Source organism: Strigops habroptila, chromosome 8 (assembly GCF_004027225.2).
Source record: "Strigops habroptila isolate Jane chromosome 8, bStrHab1.2.pri, whole genome shotgun sequence".
Taxonomy (NCBI): Eukaryota; Metazoa; Chordata; class Aves; order Psittaciformes; family Psittacidae; genus Strigops; species Strigops habroptila.
The window spans coordinates 48,435,793-48,458,237 of record NC_044284.2 but is presented as its reverse complement, the minus strand read 5'-3'; the positions used below and the strand labels follow the sequence as shown (position 1 = coordinate 48,458,237).

General features: G+C 36.7%; 1 protein-coding gene across 28 annotated transcripts in view; it reads left to right on the top strand.

The window, feature by feature from the left end:
• ADGRL2 (adhesion G protein-coupled receptor L2) overlaps nt 1-22,445 on the top strand; it is a 320,846-nt gene that overhangs the window by 279,410 nt on the left and 18,991 nt on the right. For 21 of the 28 annotated variants that reach the window (XM_030494609.2, XM_030494601.2, XM_030494619.2 and 18 more), the window contains 11 exons: nt 2,776-3,072; nt 3,619-3,722; nt 4,542-4,727; nt 5,771-5,809; nt 8,671-8,854; nt 10,790-10,912; nt 11,179-11,384; nt 12,438-12,611; nt 13,604-13,813; nt 14,830-15,050; nt 16,317-16,383. In XM_030494609.2, the coding sequence (XP_030350469.1) occupies nt 2,776-3,072; nt 3,619-3,722; nt 4,542-4,727; nt 5,771-5,809; nt 8,671-8,854; nt 10,790-10,912; nt 11,179-11,384; nt 12,438-12,611; nt 13,604-13,813; nt 14,830-15,050; nt 16,317-16,383 (1,811 nt within the window). The remainder of the gene's footprint in view (nt 1-2,775; nt 3,073-3,618; nt 3,723-4,541; nt 4,728-5,770; nt 5,810-8,670; nt 8,855-10,789; nt 10,913-11,178; nt 11,385-12,437; nt 12,612-13,603; nt 13,814-14,829; nt 15,051-16,316; nt 16,384-22,445) is intronic. The other 7 variants (XM_030494611.2, XM_030494604.2, XM_030494621.2 and 4 more) reach the window with 1 other exon arrangement.

Here is a 22,445-nt window from a genome sequence, read left to right as displayed (position 1 = left end):
GGGGTTTCTCCTCAGCATGTCAAGCCCAGCCAAAAAGTCAGAAATAGAATCGCACATTGTAAAAGTGGCTTTTTTGGCATTGGACAAAAATTATGTATCTTCAGCCTTGTAAAGAGACTCACCCCTGCTGCTTGGAACAATAGGTTAGTAACCTCAACATGGAGTTTGTTCTTCTTCTTAGTTGTGGCATATTAATCATCACCGGCATTACCTTCTATTGGTAAAGCGCCCTGCAAGACCTTGCATGTGAGTCCACAGATGCCGTCACCCTCAGCTTTCAAAACGAGACACATCAGGTGGTGGCAGCTATCATGTGTCTTCTTGCAGCTCAGGAGAATGGCCTTGCAGATCATGTTCTCCAAACGCAGGTCATTAAAAACAAAATGATCTGCCTTCTAAAAGCTGGATGTATTCCTTAAAGTGATGTGTTTGGTTGTTTCTTATTTTCTCAGATATTCCCGGATTTCCAGCACTGTCTGGAGTTTCCTGGTATACTCTTAAATACACTGACTTCTTCTTCTTAAAAATTTAATTCAAGATAAAATCTCTTAGAAATTACTTGTATTTTTTTCAGTTTTGTGAGAGAGGTGATTTTGAAGTCTTTCTCCTAAAGTGTTAGATTACAAATATATTTCTAAAGTATGTCCTACTATGTAGGTCTTTTTTGAATCATAGGTGGTATGCTTTGAAACTGATTTTAATGGATAGCATTCAAACTGTTCTACCTGAAGTAATGACAGCAGGATATTTTAGCTCAGGGTGCAGCACAAAATATGTTCTGAAAATTGTCACCTCACAACCGAACTTAAGAGAGTTATTATGAATTCTTATGGCGATATTTTGCTCCTGAGACAAAGCTATCCTAAACATTATGGGTTTTGAGTAGTAATTGCAATAATGCTAATACACATTTCAGTGATTAAATATGTACTAATTAGCACAATGTGTTAGGGGATAGATAGTAATAATTGGTTGTCCCCTGCATCATTCTCTGTGCCCACCAGTTTCCCATTCCTCAGGACCTGATTCAGCAGGTGTTGCCTGACACTTCTGCAAGTGATTGCAAATGCTTTTGACAAATGTTAATTGGGAAAGCACTAGAAAAGCTGGATGCATTGTAATCAAAAGAAAATTATAGCAGTTTCACAAGATGTCAGGCAAGTACTTGCAGAACAGATCTGAGGATTTCAATAGGTTTCATAGTAGCTGGCTACGCCATGAATTTAGCACAATTACACAGACTGTATTCAAGCAGCCAAGAATGAGACTGAAGAGAAGACAGCACTGAAGAAGTTCCTCATTTGTGAGGGATGAAAAGCACATCTTTGCATTTAGTCTTTAAAAACAGATTGTGATGTTCAAAAACTCCATTCTGAATTCATGTGAAAATAAGATAAATTCATATTTAGAATCCTAATAGAACTGAAATATAATTGAAAAAGGATTCTGAAATAATTATCTGCCAAACTACTGAAAGTCATCTTATTCAAAACACTAACTTAAAAAACATCTGCCAAAAGAAAGTGAGGCAGTGCTTCTTTTGTTTTTTGTTTATGATTTAACTTACAGAAGATGTGTTGTCCAGTAAGTCAGAGTTCAGGGGCCTAGCAGAAGAAGAAAAAAAGAAAGAAAAAAGACAGTTTATCCACTGATGTTAATAACAAATTAGTTTCATTTATTCTTGTATCAGTTAGGATTTTAAAAATACGTGGTATTAGCTTATTTATTCTCAGCACAAGGATCTGTGCTTTTATGCTCTTGTGAAGCACTGTGAACACTAAGATTTGGAAATAATTAATGATAACTGTTTCAGTTACTTTGCTCACTTGCATTATTTCAGCCATTGCTCAATAGACATTTGAAGGTGATGAACATGAATTCCAGGCTGTGTTCTCCACTAGCATTAACTGGTATTATCTCTCCAAAGCCTCAAAACCTTGGCAGAGCTCAGGCTGTGCCTTAGCAGCTCCAGCGATGCATTCCCGACGTGGGTCAGTGGAGTGAGCAGCTGTGAGTTCCAGGCAGAAGTGATTTGGCCTAAGCCAATCCTAGTGTTCCATAAAAGATTAAACTAAGTACTTGCCACTGGCTTGAACGAGTTGTGTCTTCATACCTGCTTTATCAAAAAGGGATGTTAAGGCCCGAAGTGTTCGAACACGAGAATACCTCGTAAATGCTAGGCGCCCCTTCTGTTTGGAGCTAATCGGGCATGCTGGAGCTCTCTCAAGCAGAATGACTGCTGGGTAGGAAGATGTTATTATAATTATTTTCCTGGAAGGTGTGTACTGGGTGACTTGGAAGTTTTGGTGTCTGTTTTTTTCTAAATGGTCTCGTTAGTTACAGCCCACTACCTTTGTTGTTAAAGCTGGACCACATTGTTTACAGCACGCTGATTCAAATGATTCTGTCTGTTGAGTTATTCCTTCTGAAAAAGTGATTAAGAAATCTTTAATTGCTTTGAGCATGTTTGTTATGTATTGATAACTCACTAGGCCTTTCAGCCTTTAGAAATGTAACTATCAATTTTTATTACAGAAGACGTTATTCTGGGAATGTGCTGAAACATCATACTGGTATGAGCTGGGAGTGAAAAAAAAAAAAAAATCAGTCAAAGTTTTGTCTTAGGCACCCAGAATAGCAATAAGAGTAATATTAAGATAAAGGAAAGGAGACACAAGAGCATCCTTTAAAACTGCATAAATAACATTTAAAGAAATTTCAATATATAATTTTTAAGTCATTTACTTCATTATTACTCTAATTTTCTCTGTGCAGTGCCTACCACAGCAGTGACAATAACCTCTTCAGCAGAGCTATACAAAACCACAGTGTCAACCACTAGCACTACATCACAGAAAGGTCCCATAAGCACAACATTAGCTGGAGGAACAAAGGAAGGAAGCAGAGGACCCAAGCCACCGCCACCCATTTCCACAACCAAAATTCCTCCCGTGACAAGTTTTTTCCCTTTGCCAGAGAGATTCTGTGAACCGACTGAGGCCAGGGGGATTAGCTGGCCTCAGACACAAAGAGGAATGATGGTTGAACGCCCTTGCCCCAAAGGAACAAGAGGTATTGCCTTTAAAAATATATCTTGATCTCAGGCAGACATTTCAAAAGCAATGTGCTGCTCTCTTATGGTGAATTGTTTTTTTAATCTCAAGCTGCCTGTCACACGATTTTTTTGTTACTTGGAGAATGCAGTATCTACAGGCAATGGTCAAGTTTTAATCTGCAAACAGCATTTGAGCGTAGCCGCAGAATTACCTTGTGCATGTGCTTTTGAGAATCCAGGTCAAATTTTAGGGCTTTGCTTGAGGACTGTTGTGAAATATGCTTACAGCTGCCTTTCTCATTATGAGCTCTCCTCTGGATGAGCTCCAGGAAAAATCAAGGGCTTTTTGTTTGTTTGCAGAAAATGTCTGGTACTTTTCACTGACTTTTTTATTGCTGTTTGTAATCTACATTATTTCCTTACGTTTTTGTCAATTATTGTCAACTACTGCTATTAGCAGCATTCAGTATTTAACATTGCTTAGGAGCACAGTGTAGTTGATTTCCTGAATGTGTGCAGAAAAATGGTTTCCATTTCACTGTAGTTTTCTATATTTGTTATAGGAACTGCCTCATATCTCTGCGTGGTCTTAACGGGAATGTGGAACCCCAAAGGCCCTGATCTTAGCAACTGCACCTCACACTGGGTAAATCAGCTGGCTCAGAAGGTTGGTTGAAACCTTTTAATCTGCTGTACACTGGTGATTAAGGATTTTAACTCTGAGCATTAATAATTCAGTTTGTTGAAGCCGTCTTTATTACTCTCTGTTCATTTGAAGTAGAAGGAGTTATGTGTACTTTGTGTGCATATGTGTGTTTTGGTACAGTCTCCCTCTTTAAGTTCTTGTATTGAATCTGTGATTACGTGTTTTCATTGCTATTTAAAGCAAAGTAGCTTTGCTGGTGTTCAAAAACCAAAAGCTGTATTTGCTTAATAAATCAAATATTATAAATCATGCAGCAAAAAACTGTGGTATACAGAAAGGTTTTTGGTTTAGTAAAAATTGTACTGTAATAAGTAGATTTTTTTCTGAGTGAATTAATAACAGTATGATTAGAGCACAGAGCCGCTTTCTGTGTTTTTCTTCCCTACTGAGACGTACTAAGTTTATGAAAACTGGATAATTTGTTGTCAATACCAGGCTACTTGACTTTCAAATGCCTCAAGCACTAGGATGAACAAATAGATTTCTTACTGTCTGATAATGGCAGTAAAATAAAAGTGAGGATGAATAGAATATCTAGCCCAAAAGTCCCAGTCTGATTTCTGGTTTTGATGGCTGTTAAGAACTGCTTTTGTGTGTCACGGATCTAAGAACCTTTAATCTTCTGAGATAAAGAGAACGTTATTGGTCTCAATTAGTTACAGATTTCAATGTATGTGCAAATGGTTATTTCACCACAACAAAGGTACATGGGGAATTGGAATTAGGAGCCGCAAGCAGAACAAGGGACCCTGCTGAGATAATATACACTTGTCATTTCAGATCAGAAGTGGAGAAAATGCTGCTAGTCTGGCCAATGAACTGGCTAAACACACCAAAGGACCTGTCTTTGCTGGCGATGTTAGTTCATCAGTGAGGCTGATGGAGCAGCTTGTGGACATTTTGGATGCTCAGCTGCAGGAACTGCGGCCCAGTGAAAAAGACTCTGCTGGAAGGAGTTATAACAAGGTACACACCTCCTGTCACCTCCTCCTGCTGGGATAACCATTGCCCTTGGTTTCTTTATTTTTTTCCTTGCAGAAATACTAATCTGTACTTTGCTTCCACATGCTTATAGTTCTGGAATAAACATGTAAGAGAAAACAGCAGTAAATACACAGCGGAAAGTTGCAATTACCTTCTTTAGGGAATACGATACAATTTACAATAGCTGCCTGGTCCTAAAATACATAGCTGTGTCCCTTATTAAAATCTGGAATGCATTATAACTAGTGTGAGGGAAATGGGCATTAGCTGTCAGAAATTCTGTAACAAATCAGTGTGTTTATCCAGTGATCCTTTTAACCCTAAACATGTAATAAAATCAGTGGGATTCTGCATAGGTGCAGGGTTTTATTTTAATCGGACTTCCTGCAGAATAATAGCACTTTCTTAGCCTTTTAAAGACACCAACATCACTTACAATTGATCTTTATAAAAATACCTTAAAGTGTGTATCTAAAACACAAGTTAAGTGTTTTCTCAGGAATGATGTTCAGAGAAACATTTCGGAGAAAACTTATGTCTTTGTGGTTTAAATACAAATCACAAATATTATTACCATTCCTCTTTTTCTCAGAGGAAATGCTGTATTTCTCGGCCTCTTCCTTGCATCAGCTTAGTCAACAAGCTACAAATGAAACATTTTTTCAGCCTCCTTTACAGATCTCCGTGCACTCCTCTGTTATTTTGGCAGTAGTTTTATTTACAGTTCCTAGCTGCTGTTAGAAGAGTTTTCCCAGACACAGATCAAATGCCCAGACAAGGCTACTCTCCTTTGACCTTTTCACACAAATCCCACCACTTGGGCAAAGATACCTGGGCACCTGTATAAAAGTTGGGGAAAAATGTTTCCTATGTGATAGTCTTTTATAGTCATTGCTGGACAGAAGCAAGATCAATGCCCAGGCTGTAGTTCAAATTCAGGATTTGAAACACCAGTCTAATTTCTTGATATTTTTGAGCTTTCCAGAACTTGTCTAACTTCTCATTTTCTCTTTTTTACTAAAAAGCTCCAAAAACGTGAGAAGACATGCAGGGCTTACCTTAAGGTATCTCTCCTGTGCTGTCACCCTGCTTTCTCCCTGCTTCAGCAACCTGCCACGCTTTATCATCTTGCTGCATGATCCTATGTATTTCAGTCTTTGATAAATGTATATTGTGCCCCATATCAACTGTACAAATGTTGGCTTTGCACAGGTATAACACTCAGAAAAAAAAATTAAAGATCAAAGTTTATGCTTCTCTTACCTCAACTTGTTCAAAACTTAAAGAGCAGAAATGGTTATGTGAATTGGAAATAATATCTCATAATACAACTTTGGGTAGGGGAAAAACCTAGCAACTTAACAGAAATTACTTCAGCTTGGATAGTATTTTATATCAAAGACTGTTATGAGTTAATCTGCTTGCATGAAAAATGTACATTATATAGCCTGCTTTGTTCTTTGTGTATTTTTATATGTAGTGACATCACTCTTTCTTACAGTTTTAAGAGTTGTTACAAAGGCCAGATTCAATAACTTCAGGATAAAATCCAAAGACAAACATTTCTGTAACTTTACTAGTAAAATGTGTGACACTTGTCCCATTAACCAGGCTATATGGAAGGCATGTAACACATTGCTAACTGATTTTCAGTTTCTTTCATCTGCTGTAGAATGGTTGTCTGCAGTGGCCAGCTTCTGCTCTACAATACAATGCCAGTAACGCCACCTCACACCTCTGAGAAGAGAAAAAGTCCTAGAACAGATCATGTCTGTCGCTGAAAAAATTTATTGCACATTTTTTCAAAGTTTCTTTTAAAACTACTGATTTTCACTTGTACCCTCTGAGATAAAATGTAAATGATTTTTGAAAATAACTTTGAAATACTTTGCAACATAATACAATAATTTAGACTCTTAGATAAGAGGCATTTCTCTATACAAGGCACTTCTGGCTTTTATCCTGCATCCCTGAAAGTGGGTGGGAGATGTCCAGTTATGCAAAAATTTGACAAAAAGAGACAAAGATCTGGAGAGAAATTAACTTCTCAATAATAATAGTAATAGCTTTTTATTAGAAAATATTTTTAACAGTAAGGGGAAATCTAGCAGATATGGTTTGAGTAGACTTGAGTTTTCATACTTCATTTTTAAGAGTAAATATGAACATGAGCAGTAATGGTGTTACTCCAATAGCTGTGTGATCTTCCCACTGCACACTTGCCTCTGACTGAGAGAACACCTCAGAAATATTGGGCAGGAGATCATTTTCAACAGGAAAAATGCAGAGCTAGATTATCCCATAATAAATAAAAAGCATTTCATATTAACAAATACGTACTGTCAGTGCTTTATGTAGATACACAAGAAACCATAGCACAACCTTAATTTCCAGCCAGTGTCATTTTCTGTAGGTCTCAAATGGGCTTCTCTGCTTAGATAAGACTAATAAACCTCTTGAAATTACAAATCAAAAGCTGACTTACACTATGCAAATGAAGCAAGTTCCCACTTTGTGACAGAGGATTCATTTGTACCTCAGATTAGAGGCTCCAATCTGTATTTCTTGGTGACTAATGAATCTGGCCTCTGCAGACCAATTTCTGTTCCACTCTAGTTAATGGCTGCAGCAGTATCAGTGTGAGCATTTTGACTATTCTGTCTTCCATTAGAGAAAGAAAAAAGGCTTTAATGCCACTTCGAAGTATCTTCCACCTGCCAGGAAGGTCATGGTGGCTCACAATGCAGACAGAAAGAGGATATTAAAATGGATTAGGTTAATTAATGTTGCTCTGACAATAGCCTTGACCAACTTTTCCTATTCGTTTATTTGCACAATATAATATTAGAGACCGATATCTTTCTGTTTGTACAATGTGTTCTGTTTCCATTCCCAATGCTTTTAAATTGATCAAACAAATTATATATATGCTTAATGACACATTATGACTAGGTAAATGGGACAGAGTAAATGGTGTTTCAGCAATGCATGGTGTACTCAATGCACAGCATACTCAACGCACAGATACATTATGCATTAGTGTAAGAGCCTGCCTGCAATTGATTAACTGATTACTCTGATTGGATTATTTTGTAAAAATAATGTAATCATGTCACGGAATTCTTCTTCTTCCTTATTTACTGTTACTTTATATGCAGCTTAATGAACCTTAAAACATGATCATAGGCTTGTTACAAGAAAGACTTTTTAAAATGGCAGCTTTATTCAGTTTTACAGTTTCGCCTTCACTGATAACAGGGACAGTCAGTGGACATCTTGTTTGCTCTATTGATTTCCTTTTTTAACTGACCTTTGTGCAGGAATGGGAGTTAGTAATCTTTTTAAGTATCTATGAACAGGTACAGGATCAGGAGGGGGAGTGAGAATTGCCCAAGCTAATTTATATCCATTGAGTCAGCTTCATTTCATGCCTCCTCTAATAAAGAAGGCAGTTTGTCATAGACAAGTAGTTTATAGTGCTGTGGCTGCACGAGTTGGGCTAAGTTTCCAGAAGTGTATTATTGCCATTGCAGCCTAAACTGCAGAATGCCAATTTAGGCATTAGTATTTTTAAATAGAATTCATACATTTTGACATTAACTTCAAGATGAAAGCTTCAGGCAAAACTTCTGGCATTTATTTTTACATTTTTCAGCACATTAATAGGACTGTCTTTATATCTGATATGAGGTGAGTCGAATCTGCATGTTTACCACTTAGAGACCACACAATGCTAGTGGCTAACTGCACTTACCCAGCGAGAGGATGGAAAATATTTTTATGTTGAAAATAGTCTTCTAGTGCCATTAAATCACAGTAAATCATTCTGACAGTTAAGTATTATAATTGTCACCAGATAACATTGGAAATTTTCCCCAGCTGCCTAGGGCAATCAGACCTAATAATAGTTTTCTAATGAATGCAGGCAATTGTGGATACAGTGGACAACCTGCTCAGGCCTGAAGCTCTGGAGTCCTGGAAGGACATGAATTCTTCAGAACAAGCCCATGCAGCCACAATGCTACTTGATACATTAGAAGAAGGGGCTTTTGTCTTGGCTGATAATCTCTTAGAACCAACTAGAGTCTCAATGCCCACAGAAAATATCGGTAAGTACATTTGTTTTCAAGCGTAAGTTAGTCCTGCACATTGCTTTATGCAAAGTCAGGAAAAGTACTCCAGAGAGCAACATACTCTTTGAAAGCGGAGCTGCATAACATTTGGTGGAAAGGTAAATGATCCTAAGTGGGTGAAACACACTTTTCTTGTTTAGCTCTTCAAAATTAGCATTCTTCTTTAGTATCATTAATACAGTATAAAATGGAAAGTGGTTGATGTTGCAAAGTTGATTTACCACTGAAAAATCGTTAGGAGAATGTATGGATATGAAGAGCGCTTAAATGGCAGAGTATGGATTTTTTGAGTTAACTGCTTTCTGTAGAGCTGCAGAAATGCTTTCGTGTTATATATAAACTGTTCCTAATGAATTTAAATTACTTTTTTGCAACGTACTCTGCCAGTTAGATATTTTAGGCACTCAGAACATAGGCCAAATGTTTATATTAAACATGACTGCCTTCAGGTAAAAATGTGTTCAGTGAACTACATCTCCCATAATGCAGAATAGCTATGCTCCAGAGACTGCAAAATAGCTGAAGATAGTTGGAGCATAATTTGGAATTTAAGTGGCGACAGAGAAATGAAGGAGTTTGGTATTAGAGATGTGCAGATACTGGTACGCGGGATGTGTTAAAGCAAAAATCATTGCTATGCATAAAATTAAAATTCCTTCATCCTATTACAGAGATTAATGTAGTCTCAGTGAGGCACAAGGAAGCTGAACGTCTGCTAATTTGAGGGGTACTGAGATGGAGACTTGGAATAGACTGCAGAAATGAGACTTTTCACGTTTCAATGTCTGCATATTTGTAACTGTCGAAGATGATTCTGCCTAGTATTTAATTTGAGTAGACAGATACTGGGAAAGGATGGGGAAAGGTGTTACAGTCCGTTATCAAAGTAACCGCACCAGTTGTTTCTGAAAAAATATGGGTAGAGTCACAGAAATCTCTCTCGGGATGTTCACAAGCAGTTCCATGGAGCTCAGTAGACTTGTCTGAATATCACTTCTTGTGATAAGCTGTCTCGAAGTCATAGTAACACATTACTGATGCCATGCAAGAGTGAATTCCCAGCGCACATACATACGTGTGGCTTAGAGAAAGAAATAATTCCCTAATCTCCTACATCTTGTCTGTCTATAGTGTAGACCTATAGTTAGACCAGTTTAATATAATGCAGATATTTGTCAACAAATTGACCACTCTGACCTATACGATTTTACATATCCAAGGGAATCCAGCTTTTGGTGGTAATCCCATGAAAGCTTCCCAATATACAATATGTTAGAAAATTAATACTGAAGTAAGGCTGAGTGGCATCTAATTTTTCAATTTAAATATTTTTTAGAAGAACCAAAAAATGGTTTTCTATAAGCTCTTATACCTTCTATAACCTATAAGCCTTTTTAGGTTTAGGAAAAAAACTAGAATTTTTTTTTAGATACGTATATTGATTTAGCTAAACACATGGCAAAAGTATACATGGTATTCGTTTGCAGACTGTTTTAAAACTTTATATCTAAACCAATATTTAAAGTTTTAAATTTGTTAGCAGAGGATCCTGCACAGACAGTCAGAGCTTCAAAATTAACATTTCTCTGCAACATGTGTGTGTGATATTTTTAAGCGTGTATTTTAGGGGCACACATAAAAACAAAGTTTGATGTCATGTTATCACTATTAAACTGCTGTCATTTTAGTAGTGTGCACTGGATTTAGTTAGAGAAACTAATTGTCCTTGCAGCATGCAGTGCAGATCTGTCTTTATGGTGGCAAAATAGGACAGCAGTGTGAGAAAACTGAATAAAGAGTTGGGGAAATATTGTCATCTGGCATATTGCAATCTGGCCAAGAGACTTTCTGTGCATTTTCCTTTTTTACCACTTGTTTTCTTTTTTTTTTTCTTTCCTCGGGTCTGCCTAGTTTTGGATGTTGCAGTGCTCATTACTGAGGGCCAGGTGCAGGACTTGAAATTTCCTCAGGGCAGTAAAGGAGGGAACTCTATTCAGCTCTCTGCAAGCACCGTGAAACAGAACAGCAGGAACGGTGAGTCTTGGGCATGGAATACTGAAACTCCATTAACTTTTATAAAACCTACATTACCTGCCCTAGTTAAAATATCAAAACAAAACACAACAAAACTGCTTTGTGGCTTTTTCTCAAATATCATGGGTACCTGGTTGCTTTTCTTTGAATCTATAGCCTGAAAATGTCTCTGTTTACTGCTGCTTTATTGTCAGTTCATTAGAGTACAGGTTGCTCTCTTTCTGTAGACTTCTGTGGCATGATGATGGGATTTTTTTCTTTTGTAGGATTAGCAAAACTGGTTTTCATCATTTACAAAAGTTTGGGACGTTTTCTCAGTACGGAAAATGCAACCATAAAGTTAGGCAGCGACTTTGCTGGGCGGAATAGCACTATTGCAGTCAACTCCCACGTCATTGCAGCCTCCATCAACAAGGAGTCTAGCCGGGTGTACCTAACTGATCCTGTGCATTTTACACTGGAACACATTGATGTGAGTTATGCTAATGAATTAATGGGAAGGTCATAAAATCAGCAAGAGAGAAAAGCAATGCAGAAAAGTAACATTTTTTCCATTTGAATTTTAAATGTTAGACTAGGTCAGAGACATAAGCTTAGTTAAGTCTATGAACGTAAAATTAAATGAGCCTGGTTCAGTGATTATTAGAACTTAAGTGTATTCTTAATGAAAGCTAATTCAGTAATCAACATGAAAATGTAAATGACTAATTTGTTTCTAACTGAAAATTAACTCTTATCTTAGAGCAGGGTAGAAAATAGCTGTTAAGATTGTTGATGGTCTGATGTGGCAACTTTTAATGATACTTCTAACTTTTTACATTCATGTTGAACCAAGTCCTGGAAGCCTGTACAGATTGTTTAAATGCATTTATTCAGTGAAGAATAAAGCATTATATTTTGGTTTGTTATTTATATTTTCTTCACAGTAATTTATTTGATCTGTTTCTTTGCTCATTAGTTTTGTCTTTTCTGCTTTCATGTCTTACATGGGGACAGTAAATAATCAGTACCATGATAGAGAAAATATGGTTGGATTTTGCTCTCATTTTGCCTCTTTTTATAAATCTGTTTTGACTGTTTTTCATTGAGGAATGAACTTTTTCCTAATGTCTGTTCACATGACTCTGGCCTGACCAAAGGTGAGAGTCAAAGGAAAAAGATCATATTATCAAATTCTCAGTTACGGGAAAAATATCTTCAGAATAAATTCGCAGTATTACTTTTGCAGAAAGCAAAGATAGCTATAATGTACCGTCAGTGCATAAAATCGTAAGATGGAAATTGTAATTGTTTAAAATTGGGTCTACAGTAATTGAGACTACACTTTAGAGTGTTTCGGACGATAAAGTCCCTTTTAAACTAGATATCTTCCTTGTATAACATAGCCCACAATTTTGCTGATGAAAAACTTATTGTCCGAAACATGCAAAGTTTAATCTAAATTACCCTTTACACATATTAAACAATTGTTATTGCCATCTTAGTGTGTAAAATCCTCATTTTATGTTATCCTTTTATCTCCCAGCCTGACAATTATTTCAATGCAAATTGTTCCTTCTGGAACTACTCAGAGAGAACTATGATGGGATACTGGTCAACTCAAGGCTGCAAACTGATTGACACAAATAGAACTCATACAACGTGTGCTTGCAGTCACCTAACCAACTTTGCAATTCTTATGGCTCATCAGGAAATTGTGGTAGGTAATGATGTTACTAGCCATTGGCAGGGAACAGACTTTTAAAGACTGAGCTTTAAATTTTTAGCAAGATCCAAAATTGCTAAAGTTTCTTAAGCATTTATAGCTTCTACCCACTCTTTCCAAAGCTATTTGCTTTCTGAAGCATTTTTTTTCCTCACCCATAAAGTTACAAGCAAAATAACAGGAAAGAAAACCAAGGAAGGACAAGAGTTTCCCTCAAGTCATATTTTAGTTACTGACCATCTTACAACCATTTTACAGACTTCCCCTCAGTACAGCTGGAGGGTATCTGTAGGCGCAGCTGTGCAGGCTGTTCTCTGGAATCACAAGTGCCAGCTCTCCTTAGAGCAGGAAGGTCAGCCCTTACTGGATGTCAAGGGGCCCGGAACATGCAATATTTGCAAGGATATGGGGCCTCTCGTAAAACCATTGTATTCAGAAAGGTCACTGAAAAGATAACCAAGATGACAAAAGTGATTTTGTCACAAGTGAAGCAAGGAACTTTCTTTAGCTAAATGTGAGATTAGAGCTGGAATTACACGCATAACATACTCTGCATTTTATCTTGATTGTTGTGTAAATCATTGCTTTCTTCTCTGCTGTGGACCTCTGTAGGAAAGAACATGTACTCTTGTATGTCCCAGGGAAAGCTCTCCTCTTTGTTTGCATCAGAGCCTAGTGGCGCTTTCAAAGTGTTATATTTCTCTACTTGTTCTTGTCTGACGAGTTTACAATGAGCTGTAGGAAAAGTAAAAATGCTATCTGATCTGGCTAAAATAGTCACATTTTTCTCTCAGACCTGCTCATCTTCTACTTACCCTAATCTTGCTCTTCTGAAAAGCTGACCAGAGACTGAGGAATAACTGAGTGCATTTTGTCCATCTCATATAATGAACAAGTAACTTTTCTGGATGCTATCTCTGAAAATAGGTTTTTGTTTATACTCATGAAGAGTCATATTAATTTTCTCCATTCTTGGTTATTTCTAGTACAAAGATGGAGTGCACGAATTGCTCCTCACTGTCATCACCTGGGTGGGAATTGTCATCTCTCTTGTTTGCCTGGCCATCTGCATCTTCACATTCTGTTTTTTCCGTGGCCTGCAAAGTGATCGTAACACTATTCACAAGAACCTTTGTATCAACCTATTCATTGCTGAGTTCATTTTCCTAATAGGCATCGATAAGACAGAGTACAAGGTAAGTTTTCTCTGTGTGTACTGATCTTGTTCTCTGAAATGACTGTTTGAAATGGATTTGAATTAAAACATGACACCACCACCAAGCTTTCAGCATTCTGACACAGCAAGGCTGAAATAAAAGCTCAGTGTGAAAGTAAGACAGCCATGTTCATAAATAGTATTTACATCCATCAAAAATATCACTGTGGCTTTAATTTCCCACTTACTGCAATATTTTTCATTTTCAGTTGAGAAACATCAGCTATTAATGAAGCAGGTGTTAAACTTTTGAAAGAGGAGATGAAATTAAATGTTGATGTAGTAGGAACATTTTTTTTTTATACATTCGTATGTCTGAACAGCTATTCACTACTTTTTTGTATGTAGATATATATTAGTACAAAGCCTTGTGTATATATTTATCCATTTTTTACACTGCACATTCATGCAGTATTGGTGAAATTATATCTGAAGAGATTTGTTGGGTTGAAATCTAATAATCAGTAAAGTTTCATCCAGAACTCAACCAAAGGGGAGAGAATTCAGATTGATTTCTGTTACGACAGTAGAAACCTCCAAATTAGAGCAGATAAAAATGGGTTGATGGCTGCTTCATAATTTAAAAAAAGCAGTATTTCATTACGCATCTAGAACCAACTGTTCATGTCTCAGATTATCTAAACTGTAAGTCCTAAAACCATATCAGTTTCAAAATTAATGTGGATAAAATTGAAAAGTCCACTCTGCAATTGAAGAGTGGGGGGTGAGGGCACAATTTCATTATCTTTATTGACACTCTTTAGCTAACTTACTTTCAGTAGCTACTGAGCACACGTTAGTATTTTCAAACTTCAGTGTATGTTTTCAGGTAGGGAAAATGCTCCTGAATTTGCGAAAGATCTTTGACAGAAGTATATGCTGTTCTATAACACACTATTTAATTGTGTAGATGAAATTTGTGGAATATGAAATTGTGGAGATGAAACGATGTGAAAATTTAGTGGTTTGTACTTCCATCTTTCTTTTTCTTTGCAGATTGCATGTCCAATATTTGCAGGTCTGTTACACTTTTTCTTCCTGGCAGCCTTTGCCTGGATGTGTCTAGAAGGAGTGCAGCTTTATCTAATGTTAGTAGAAGTATTTGAAAGTGAATACTCTAGGAAGAAGTACTATTATGTTGCTGGCTACCTCTTCCCTGCTACAGTCGTTGGTGTCTCAGCAGCTATTGACTATAAGAGCTATGGAACAGAGAAAGCGTAAGTAATTGCAAGTGACCTGAGTGTTTTTCAAGTGAATAATTTTTTAAAGCCTATTAGCTGTCAGAGGGTCTCTGACAGACTAAAATACCATCTGAAAGCTTTATTGGTAAGAGAATGGCAATGCTGTGCACAAATTACAATCAAGTCTTTTGTAATTCTCTAGGTTCAGAGGATTCGTACTCTAGAGAGACTGATTCTAAATTATGGTTTTTCTTTTAACACAAAAGATTGACCTGAAACAAACTGAAAAAGTAAATAACTTTTTGGCCTCAAATGTATATTAAGTAAAAATTTTCAACTTAAAGTATCTGACAGGCCTAACCATCCAGTTTAAAGCTGATGCTTCATTAGATCTCTTTGTTCAACTGCCCCTCTAGCTAACTCTCATCCTGAATTATGACAGTACAATATTCCAACCCATATGTTTCACTTTGATAATACTTTATCAGGCAAGTAGAGCAGGATTAAAATTAGCCACTGCCTTTTATTTACAAAAATACGGATATATATAGAAAGTGACAGAAGGTAGACGGAAAACATTTCTGAGGATTTGAGTTGCTGGAGGCATGAATTTGCCTTCCAATAGTGTTTACTTCGTCCTTTGATGAAATTAGTTAACAGAACAGGAAGATACTGTTGACTACAAGAAAGCTGCTTGATTTTGCTACTGATGAAAGACAAATAAGAGCAATTCAGCAGGGAACGGGGCTGTGTGAAAAACGAATTGCTAAGTCAGCCCTGATAGGTTTACACGTCATCTACTCTGGTATCATATGTATTCTTTCTCTACTGTTCAACTCCCATTTGTGGCATATTGTTTATACCATATTGTTTTTCAGTAAAATATGGCACTTTCATTCCTCAGGAGTAAGCACTTTGCATATGGTACAAACTTAAAAGCAGATTTTGAAGATTACATGGAAAACCTGTGAGAAATGCTTACTGATGTTAGGTTCATCCTCCATGGTAGCACCTGTAACCAAAACTTTTGACTGGAAAGAGAGCGAGCTCATTTTGGTTTTGTTTCTTCTTATATGTTAGCTATTCCTGATGATGTAGTTTAAGTTCAATAATGTTATTAAACAGGACTCATCAGAAGAGTTTCAGGTTAGGAAAAATTGTCCACAGACTAAGTGGTACTGTGCAATATTTGTCATTGTTTACTGGCAAAATGTTAGCTTAAGAAGTATTTTTGCACTTTCCTTTTATTGGACTGAGGTACTAATGCAGTTCTTCCATTTTTGATTCTTTTTTCCACAATAGTTGCTGGCTTCATGTAGATAACTATTTTATTTGGAGTTTCATTGGACCTGTTACCTTTATTATTCTGGTAAGAACTTTGTTTTTTCCTTTCCTTTTAAGTTGCCTCACAGCAAAGTTAAAAAGATTGAATAACTTCAGTCAATACCATCCTTATTCACAAGACCTTTCATGAAAATGCTTATAAACAATTTGTAATGTGACCAATGGTCATATAAATGTTTAGAAATCTTTAAAGAGTGCTGACCAAATGATTAATTGTCAGAACTGTGGTGGCACTTGAGCATAGCCATTTTTATCTAATGGCTTGAAACACTGAAGGTCATATTGACATGTGTAGTCATATGAAAAATCAGTGAAGTACTAAACACAGGGGTTTTTTTTTTAAAGGAACCATTATTATTGCTTTCAATTGAGTCACTATTGTACGTGTTCCAGAATTCAACTGCTAATTATCCAACATAATTATCTCAAAAGGGTGTTCTAACACATTGAATAATTAAATAAATCTTATATTTTTTTATACTTACACAGTATTTGCATATGTATTTGCATATGCATATGCACATTTTCCATGACTACTTCTATGTATATTTATGCTACATGTAATGTATGTCAGACATATAAATTCATCTATTTTAGTATTTATACTAAAACAAAATATTATGCAACCAGTAGAAAGTATTGCAATCATTTGAGTAAAATCACTGTTTGCGTGCACACCCATATGTACACCCACAGCTGTGTGCCCCATTGTCCATTTAAAATGAAATGTTGTGTTCATACATCAATTATAGGTTCTCTGAGCACTTTCAGGTAAAAAGCACATAGTCATCTGTCACCCCAGGGAAAATGTCTCCCTGTTACTTCAGACTAGTAATACCAACACTGCACAACATAGAGTTTTGGAAGGAAAGTGAATGCGAGATGTGCACCTTGCTTTTCTCTTCTAGCTCAGTATCTTTAAAGCCTGGCTATACTTTGGAAATATTCTAGAAGGCTGTTCTAGGGGCACAGCCTGTTTACACAGAGAGCTTTTGTCATAAGTGCTGATAGTTTGGAAATATTAATTCATTTTTCATGCTTTTGAAAGTCTAAATAGTTACCTGTTCCCCTGTCTTTATGTCATAGTATTGTTGTGAACTGTGAATGAAGTTTGGTTCCCTTGAATTCCCAAATTCAGGAACTGGATTTTGCCATTATTATTTTTTCAGCCTGAAGCACATGCATCAGGCATAATTTTGAAATTTCTAACTTATATAGATCTATGATCTAATATATAGGTGTACTATTTCAACACTTCTTGTAGTTCATGGTTTACGTTACTTCTCCGTATAAAAATAAATTGATACTTTGATGATGGAACTTTCTATAGAAAATGTACCCAGCCAGTCTTTTGTAGGTACTTCCCTCCTTCCTGATACCTTCAATATTGAAATAAGCTTATGTATATTTAGGTTGGGTTTATTCTCTCTTTATGTCAAAAACTGTTTCAATCCTTGAAGAGCATTGAAACTTGAACTCTCTTTTCACTTAAGAAAAGATAGTTGTGCAGTGTTTATTGTTTGAGTTCATTGGCGTATTTTCAAAGAAACAGCCAAAAACTCGTGTGTGTGTATGAGTTAAATTAAAAAAATTACAGTGTTTGTAAGATTTAACTATAGACCATAATAATTGTACTGAGTTTATTCTAAATACATTTGAATTAAAGTCTCAATATGATAGGGATTCTTTTTTAATTAAACCTACAATTACAATTGAAAGATGTACTTAGTATTTTCAATATGGTAGACAGTATTTTTCAACACAGAGTTGTTTCTTTCAGTTGTTATAATCATTACTAGAAAATTGTCCTAAGTTTCATGGCACAATAGTTCAGCTACCTCGCGTCTGATTGTGTGGTGATAATTTTGCTTTTTGTGTCTAGCTTTTTATTTTATTGTTACTGGGAGTATTTTGATAAGTCACCTCTATTTCTCTCCCTTGCTTTACAATAACATTTCACATGGGAAGCTTTGGGCTTTGCTGAAGGCTTTTTCACTTTCTCATAACCAGGTCAGAGTGAGAATAGAGGTGAAGGACATTTAATCATATTGACCATGTACAGACATAGTTCACTATTATTTACTGGCCATGACATTATTATCCTCCAGCAAATCATTTAGGCTGAGACGCAAAAGGCCTTTGGGAGCAGTATTCCCAACTTCAAAAATATGAAACAGCAGGTAGCAATCACAGCACAGTTCCTGGGAGTAATTCTTCTCTAGCAATTGCTTTGCCCTCTAATCATCCCAACTGAGAAAGCAAGAGAGACTGGAGAAAGAAGTGTGAGAAGTGTAATGGCTGAAAAATAGTGTGTCGTGTGCAGTGTAATTGAAGAACCATATTTGTAGTGTAGCTTACTTAGTGTCAGTAGCATGTGAGAATTTTACCTTGGTAAGCTTTTTAACATGTTCATCAAATCACTTCTATGATTCTCAGTTTAATAGTACTGTCAATGCACATAAACTCCTTTTTGACAGTATTGCTTATTAGTTTAATTTACAATTTTTTCTCTGCATTTATTAGCATTTGCTCTTGTATCTGTATACAGGTTTCCTCAAAATGAGGATGGGAAGTATAAGGGGGAAGTACGAAGTTCCTCTGTACATCTCTTGAGGAACTTTCAACTTCACTATTTCCATAGCCTGTCATGCCTCTGGGCACCAGGGTTATTATATCTATGAGAAAAGAGCATGTAAGTAATGAGCGGTGGGAAACCATTAGTATGCCTGAAATGGTTTAATGAAAGCTTGGATCATGATACGTCAGGAGCTGTTCTTATCATTTGGACAGCTCCATCTGCATCATTAATAATTAATTCAGTTCAGTAAGAGTTCAGTGTGCACACTCATTTAGAAACCTTCAGAGAGCACCTCTCTCCCTGCCAGTCCCAGAGAGAAATAGGCTTCTGCATGGCTAAGAGCAAAGATCTGGAGATACAAGAGCAGTTTTAGAGCTGCATTTGCCAGGTAACAAAAGCTCTGGGGAGTTCAAAAAGGGTCAGAACATGTGCAGTTCAGCTAGGTTACTTCAGAGTGGTGTTTCTGTTCTTCTGTCTTATCATATCCATGTCAGCACTGCAGGCTGTGTGGAATGAATTTTAAGCTGCTAAGCTCAGGCAGACGTGATTCAATTGAGCAGGTTCATGGCTATAAAACAAACACTGCAATCCTGTAATCTGTGGTCAGAAAAGCCTGAGTATTTTGACTTCTATGTAGATCCATTTTCGTTCATATCCAAGGAATGGGGATGTTGGGTTGACTTTAATTCAGCTAAAACCACTGGAGTCTCCTTCTCGCAGATGGAGCCAATACATTAGGCTACCGGAGATTATTTAAGCAAAAATTCCTAAGATGTCCTGTTCTGTTAACATAGGAATTAACATTTTTCACTAAGGGTGAGGCACTACTTCAGCAAAGTCAGTGGATATGGACATACAGATGCACGCATAATCTAGCTCTGCATACGAAAATGGACTGTATCTGTAAGCTTATGTATATAAATAATGCACATACATCTTTCTGTAGTAGATGCTTGATAAATGGTATTTATCTGTTGTTCATAGGGGGGAATTTATCTAATTATTGCAAAATCTAGCTTTATTTGGCTACTAATTTGTTGTACCTGCAACTAATTTGAATTCATTAGTCTTCTGTGCAGGTTATTACGTCCACTGTTTTAAAAAGTTAATTTGACTTGAAGTCAGTCCCTCTCAAAATTACGTAGGTTTCAGGTGCCAGAAAGACAAAATTCCTACTTACATTATTTTTCATGTCCAGTACCTTCTGATTTCTAAACCAGATATGGCCCTCTGTGTGTTGGCAATGAAAGAAGCATGATCTTCCAGGCTGCTGCATTTGATCATTACCATAAAAAATTCTCAGATTTTAGATTTTTTCAGTATTTACATTTTATTTAATAATATATATGAAATTGCCTTTCTTTTGTTCTATCCGATTACACTTGTCATTAAGAGAAAGGTAGGAACTGGTATTTTAAAAGGTGTTCTAATAAACCTTTTTTACTTTTACATATATTTGTAAAATCAGAGTATAGATTAAATTAGTTGTCTATGTAATCCAGTGTCCTGTCTGTTATAGTGGATAATATAGTTTAGAAATTACAGCAAAAACCTGATATAAACATTTATGAAATCCCATCAATCCAAGTTTTGCTTATCGTTATCAGCTAATGTTTTAAGAGATGTCACATTATAGCTCCACCTACTGTAACTGCATGTTTTCTCACTCGGTATCACAGCAGAATCTTCAAATCCAAAACTTACAAATTCCTACTTTTAGCCTTTGAAAGAGCATTGATCTGATTTTCAGAAGTGTGGCATGAAAGAGATATTCCTGGCATGAAAGAGATATTCCTGACTTTATCAAGGGTATAATTTCCCGACTGTTTAAGATGTATACACTGTGGCTGTGTGTGTGTTTACACAAGGTATTTATATTTTCTATTATCATTGAAGGAGAGAGGTACTGTTCAGGTGCAGATTTTGGTTCACCTGGGATGCAGCCCAGTTGTCAGGATGAGGCCCAGCCAATCACTAACCTGTTAAAGTATATGAAGTCACGGATGAGAAAGTCACCATTGTCAGAGGCCCATTTATGCCTCTTACAAGTTTGCTTTCCAGAGCCCATCTTGCCATTCATGTGGGCCTTTATGTGACCCTAGAGTACTGCGTGTTTGCGGTGAACATGCCTCTTAAAGAAAGGTGTCCTATTCAGACTATGTGTCAAGCTTGGAAAGCATTTGTAGATTCATTTACTTAGATCAGTAACAGTTCAGTCCTCACACAGTCATGAAACAATTCAGGATGGAAGTGATCTCAGGAGATCTGTGGTCAAAACAGGCTCAACTCTAAGCTCAGACCAGGTTGCTCAGGGTTGAAAAAGTTTTCCTTATATAGAGTTGGTACAAATGAATGCAGAAACACCAAGCGTGTTTCCTTCTCCCCCCACGTATTTCTCACCAAGAAAAGTAATTCAGCCATTCCTTCTAAAAGTAATTATTCTTCAAGTTTCCTTCCCTCACTGCTTATTGCCTTGTGTAATAAAATGGCAGGATGCCCAAAAATCTTCAACTCATGAGTTCTTCCAAAACAATCAATTTCTAGATGAAAAGCAGTAAGGGAGCCAAAAGCGAATCTTTAGAAAGGTTTGGTTACAGTATTTGTAAGTGGGCAAAATAGGCTTTTGATAATGATATAATGTGTAACAGAGATGCCAGCATGTTTGAGCAAGTGGCAAACCATGGTCTTTTGACTGCTGAAACTGAAAACTAAGCAATATTTCACGGTAATGCAAAAACAGGTATCATATGCTCTGTTGTCATAGTTACTTTGTCTGCAAAGTACAATATTTTGCTTTTTTTCTTCTTGGAAGGACGTTTTCAGCTGCTGTAATACAGCATTACTATTTCTGTGGCTGCTTTTGGGGGTCTGTACTTAAACTCAAATTAAAGTGTCTGTTAAGAAACTGCTATGTAAAGTTATTCCCTAGTCCAGCAAGGACATATATACAGACAGAGATGAGTATCTACATAAAACCTGCTTAATACGCTGGAGCTTGGCTCAGGCTCTGGGCTAGGGCTGTGTCTGCTTGCAAGTCACTGAAGGAACTTCAGTATGTCAATACAAGCTTTTGTTTTTCATATGTCAAACCAGCACTTCAGTCGTACAAAGAAGCAGAGGATAAAAACCTCTCGTTTCATAAGGCAGTCATTTATGGGCTAAGCCATATCTATGAGGTTTTGATCCAAGAATGTTGTAGCTAGTACAATACAGGGTACTCCAGGGTAGCTACTTAGGCAAGGATTAGCTTCCAGCTGTGCTGTAAATACTATTCTGAACTGGATTGTGCACTCCCAGTTGCATAGGTTGCAGCCAAAGTTGATTTACATGTTAGGATTGGCATGGGACATGTGTCTTAGCTCTTAATCTGTTTGTTTTCACAGAAAGTAAATTGACGTTATATTTTTTTAAGCACACGGGAGAAGTTCATGTTATGTCAGCTACCAAACTGTGCAAGAAACTTTTTCAAATACAGAAGAATAAAGTTTGCCTGCAAAGGCATGGAACTG